Consider the following 5442-nt stretch of genomic DNA (forward strand, 5'->3'; position numbering starts at 1 on the left):
TTTTCGATGATACCCATTTCACAAATCTTCATTATATTTATGATATTGTAGCCAAAATCCTTTCTTTTGGTCAAATCAAACATGGTACGGTTTATATCTTTATCGAGATCTGTTAGACTGAGAAAGACATAAAAGATATTATGCAATCTTCAATGAGATTCATTTAATTTGATTTTGCTTTGGTAATGGTGATGGTGATGGTAATGATTGGTATATAAAGCAATAATCTTTGGAAGACCAGAAAACAAAGTTAAATTTCGATTACGTGGTTTCAAGCTTCTATTAATAAAATACTACAAAAGAGAGAAGTGGAGGGTGACGACGTCGTTTTTGAGGTGTCTAGATCTTCCTGTCTATGTTAGCGAGCGCCTGGTCTTTCGTCTCTTGTCTGCCACTCTTACGATATCTGCAAAATCGTATCTGAGCTAATACGGGTCATTTAGGTAAGCTTTACGAAACGCTTCACTTTTCATTTGTTGTCCATGAACTGTTTGTTGAAATGCATCTATGTTGATACTCTTGCTAGATTTTCTGTTTTGATTGAATATCAACAAATGGGTTCCTTTTTCCAGGGATTCTGACGATTTTACTGAAAACAGATCTGGGTTTATCATGTGTTGAGAATTTAGATGCCTAACATCCCAATTTTATTAAAAGCAAAATAAAAGAACAAACTTGTTCCAAAAGTACACACCTATTAGATGGCGAGAAAGTATAAATCACGAGTTTGTGAAGCTTGTAACCATGGCAATATACTTGGGCAGCTGAGGTTCTTGTGTTTTCATCATATTAGAATCTGAAACTTTGATATATTGAATCACAATTATTAGGCTTGTAAAAGCATGTGCTAAGTAAAGTATATTCCCATGGACCCCATCAAATTTTCCATTTGTAGAATTGCAGTCTTTAAATAATATTGTGATAGTTTTAGTGGTCAGTGGACATCATGTGATCAAAACAAAAAATAATCAAAAGAAACACATGCCGTTGTAGGAATAATGTTGAATTTATTGTGTCATGTACAGGGAATGAGAGGTCCTCGAAACCTTGAGGTATGGAAGATGGGCATTGTCAACTATTTGGAAGCTCATAAACTGCAGGAAAAACTGGTAAGTGCTAGGAAAGTTAATAAGATCCCAGATACACTTTTGTCCTTGCAACATCCACCTACATACACCCTCGGCAAACGGAGGACTGACCACAATCTACTAATCCCGGAATCCGATTTAAAAAGTATAGGAGCTGAACTATGTTATACACTGAGGGGAGGAGATATAACATTTCATGGTCCACATCAAGCAATCTTATATCCAATTATTTCGCTTCGGGGTATTGGACTTGGTGCTCGGAGTTATGTGGAGAAACTTGAGTCAACCATGATTGAATTGGCATCTCTGTATGGTGTCAAAGCTCAACCTGGAGAAGCAGGCGAAACAGGAGTTTGGGTTGGAGAGAGAAAAATTGGTGCGATTGGCGTTAGAATTTCATATGCAGTCACCTCTCATGGGCTGGCATTTAATATTGATCCAGATTTGAACTATTTCAAGCACATTGTGCCATGTGGGATTGCAAATAAAGGAGTTACATCATTGAGAAAGGAGACAAATATGGTGCTTCCTGCAGAAGAAATAATTCAGGAGCAGTTGATCTCTTGTTTCGCAAGACGATTTGGCTATACCGACATTTCTTGGAAGGAGAACGCTTCTGCATTGTCTGCTGATTGCGAAATCGAATGAGATATGTACTCTTTGTTTAGTTTATTTGTTGTGATAGCTGAAATGAAATCCAGTTTGGAAAATACTAGTGATTTGTGTGAGAAAATTTTGCTGTGTAACATGTAGCTCCATATCTAGGGATTACATAAGGTTAGATTTAGTGTCTTTCCAAGTTTGCAAGCTTGAGAATTTTGACTTGTAATTAGGAAAGCCTTGGGTCCAACCTAATGGATCTTATTGACTTCAGTTCCATATGTTTGTTTCTTTAATAGAATAACATCTAGTCTCCAAGCACATTTGACAGCAAAATCATGTTACTTTTAAATTCAAGTAATACAGTGTTTGAGTATGCAGTCAAACTCAAAGGAGTTAAGTCAGCACTGTTCATCTACACCAGTCCTGCTGACATGGACCACATGTTTTTCTTTAGAGAATCTTTCGATCCACATGTATTTCGAATCGAAGCTGAAAAATAACAACTTGAGAGCTTGAGCAAAGGAGTTTCGTTATCAGATCTTGTAATGTGTTCAAGCTCTTATTATAAACATTAAAATTTAAAATGCTTTTCCCATAGCTTGTAAATTAAGTAGATAGGTTGACTAAATTATTGAAGCAAATCACATAGTTTATTAAAGCAAATCCTAAAAATGATTATTCTATATTCCCTGAAGAATGTGGATTAGGTTTGGGCTGGTTTACCAATGAATGAAACCACTTTCTACTTGCCAAAATCTGTGTTCTGTTTTTTTAATCCATATCTAAACACCTCAATGGACATTTGGTTAAATTTGTCCATTTAAGTTGTATTGAAAGATAGTTTTTACCTTCATCAATGAGCAGAGTTCCAAAAATACAGTCAAGAAAATTGACTTTGGCTCAACCAAATCAAAACAGGGAAATTTCCTGGGAAGATGATGTGGAATTGACAAGTTAGAAAGCAAGCCTGGCCAGCCAACTTTAGCTGTACTTGTCAAACTTATTATGCTTAGAGTACTATTTAGCTATTTAAACAAAGAAGTACAAGAAAATGAGGTCACTGATTTGGTCTCATGTGATTTGTCACATGAGGCATTTTGTAAAGTAATCAAAATTTTCAGACTAGTCAGAGAGAATATGATACTTAATTTACAATCACATGATCATCAGCCACTAAGTTCTGAGAAAAAAAGCAGAACAAACAAGGAATAGGTAAAATATCTAAACATGAATACTTTAGTATTTCTGCTCAAAATTATGCTTCTACCATCATTGAATTTAACAGTTGAACAGTCTGTGAATAGTCAGAAAAGAGGATTTTCTGCCAGTTTGTCATGGGCCTGTAGAAAAGTTTTCATCTGTCCTGGTAAAACTAACTAACTTTGTCAGCAAGAAACTGTTTGACTAATCAAGTGTTTTGCTACAAAATTTGTCAGCAAGAAAAAGTAGTTTTATATTGAGCTACATCTCTATATATTAAGCTTACCCTTTTACCAAAATTTTGATATAACATTCATACTGTCATCTGTTTAGATAGAAAGCTTCACATAAATTAGCTCTCTGAACTACCTGCTTGCCATACAATCTGCTTTCTTCTCTTTCTTATTGCCCAACCACAGCCATGAAAACAAGTCACATAGTTCTGGTTTTGCTCTTTGCCTTGATTCTCATGCAAACTCTATTGGCTTCTTCGTTGTCGATCCACGAAGAGAGACGAGCTCACACAAGAGATAGAAACCAGCACAGAAAATTGCTGCTTGTTTTATCAGCTTCAGTTGCTTTAAATCCAAAAGAGTTGAGTAAGACATTGGAGGATCCTCTGAGATCTGTTGAGGCAAGTTTAAGACCAGCACCTCCTAGTAAATCAAATCCTATCCAGAACAAGTAACTAGGATCAACACGTGTAGAGATCTCAAAAGGATAGAGAGACCGTATCCCTTTCTCTTCCCAAAATTTTGCAGTTTCTGTACTTCATTTTTCTGTTGATATAGGTAGGAGAATCAGATCTCTATACATTTCTCTCTTTTTATTTGTTGTTTATCCAAATAGTTTGGTTTATATTTCTGTAGTTCTTTAATTCTAGTATTAGATTCACATAAGCATGAGAAAGCTGTAACTGAAACCAAAGATTACAATGCTATAATTTTGTTAGTGCTTGTTTCCTTGTAAATATACATTATTCCTTAATTTGAACCACTTGTGGTTTCTTTTTCCAAATATATGGCTGGTGAACATTGCAGATTATTATATGATGATCATTACTATTCTCTCTTCATTATAATCAAATGAAATTATTAGCTTACAAATTTAGAGATTAGTTGCTTGCTTTTATGTAAATGCCATCTCAGTGTATTCTATAGGTTGGTTTTGATGTCCCATGGATCAAGCCAATATGAAACCCTAGGTTTACTCTAAAAATAAATGTTGCAGAGCTGAGTGCTCCCTTATCTTTGATTAAATTTTTCATATTAGCTTGATCCCATATGAAAGAAAGTTGCAAGTGTGAACTCATTCAAGTACCAAATATCTTATTAAAGTTTCACTACCTTTTTGTGTAGAAATCTAAAACCTTTACAGCTAAAATGTTTTGTTGATTCTTCTCACTCTCTCTCTCTCCCTTTTTCTCTATAATCTTTTACTTTCATATGAAGAACCAACCTTTTCATGGTCATTTACTCTTATTCAATTCCTTGTAATTTTCAGGCAGATCAGCTATGTAACAGAAAGAAAAAAACACCCAGTTATTTTTAAGAAGTAAAGGGTTAAAAAGTGAGAAATGGGGTTGTTATTTCTTCATCTACATCTGAAATAAGAACTCCTAATTATTTAGTTCAGTGTTCACAAACCATAGCTCAGTGAAGCAAAATGTGGTATACAAGTAAAACTAATTAAAAATTCTTATTAGTGGCTATTTTTATAGCTAAAAAGGATACTCATATTCTTTCAAACAGAATGAGAAGCAATGAAACTATCAACCTTTCTTTTTAGTAATTCAAAACCGAGTTGGAAGCAGCGAATCGAAATTGCTTTAGGAGTTGCAAGAGGACTCTTGTATTTACATGAAGACCAGATTATCCACTGTGATACCAAGCCTCATAACATACTTTTTGATGAGTCTAACAATGCCAAGATATCAGATTTTGGCTTGGCGAAACTTCTAACGATGAATCAAAGCCAAACGCATACAGCCATTAGAGGGACAAAAGGGTATGTTGCACCTGAATGGTTTAAGAACATGCTTATCACAACCAAAGTAGATATGTTTACAGCTATGGAGTGGTGCTTCTAGAGATTGTTTGCTGCAGAAAGAGATTTTGACAGATTGGGCTTGTGACTGCTACCAAGATGGGACATCACATGATTTGGTTAGTTTTGAAGTTGAAGCCTTAGATGATATGAAGAAGTTGGAGACATATGTGATGGTTGCTATGTGCTTGAAGGAGTTGTTGAAGTAGATGTTCCACCTTGCCATAAACATTCCCAAGTCTTTTGAGTTTTAAGAACAGTAGCTATTAAATCTTTATTGTAATTTTTTTTATAACCAAATTGGTATTTTTCTATAATCATTTGATGGAATGTCATGGATTTGTAACATCATCTTATATGATATTACTCTCTAACTATATGAATATGTTATTGTTGAAATTACATGTTGTTTCTCCAACTTTCATCAATCTGTTATCTTTGATATGTATAAACAATTTAGATTAAGTTCTGAAAAGTACCATAAATGAGATTTTTTTTTCCTTTT

At 34.5% G+C, this 5442-nt stretch overlaps 1 protein-coding gene across 1 annotated transcript; it reads left to right on the forward strand.

The window, feature by feature from the left end:
* Positions 1-74: 74 nt before the first annotated feature.
* On the forward strand, positions 75-2024 carry LOC133790307 (octanoyltransferase LIP2, mitochondrial). Its single transcript, XM_062227912.1, has 2 exons — positions 75-443; positions 1026-2024. The coding sequence occupies exon 2, from the start codon at positions 1029-1031 to the stop codon at positions 1734-1736; it is 708 nt and encodes a 235-aa protein (XP_062083896.1). The 5' UTR covers positions 75-443; positions 1026-1028; the 3' UTR covers positions 1737-2024.
* Positions 2025-5442: the final 3418 nt, after the last annotated feature.

Source organism: Humulus lupulus, chromosome 7 (genome assembly GCF_963169125.1).
Source record: "Humulus lupulus chromosome 7, drHumLupu1.1, whole genome shotgun sequence".
Lineage (NCBI taxonomy): Eukaryota > Viridiplantae > Streptophyta > Magnoliopsida > Rosales > Cannabaceae > Humulus > Humulus lupulus.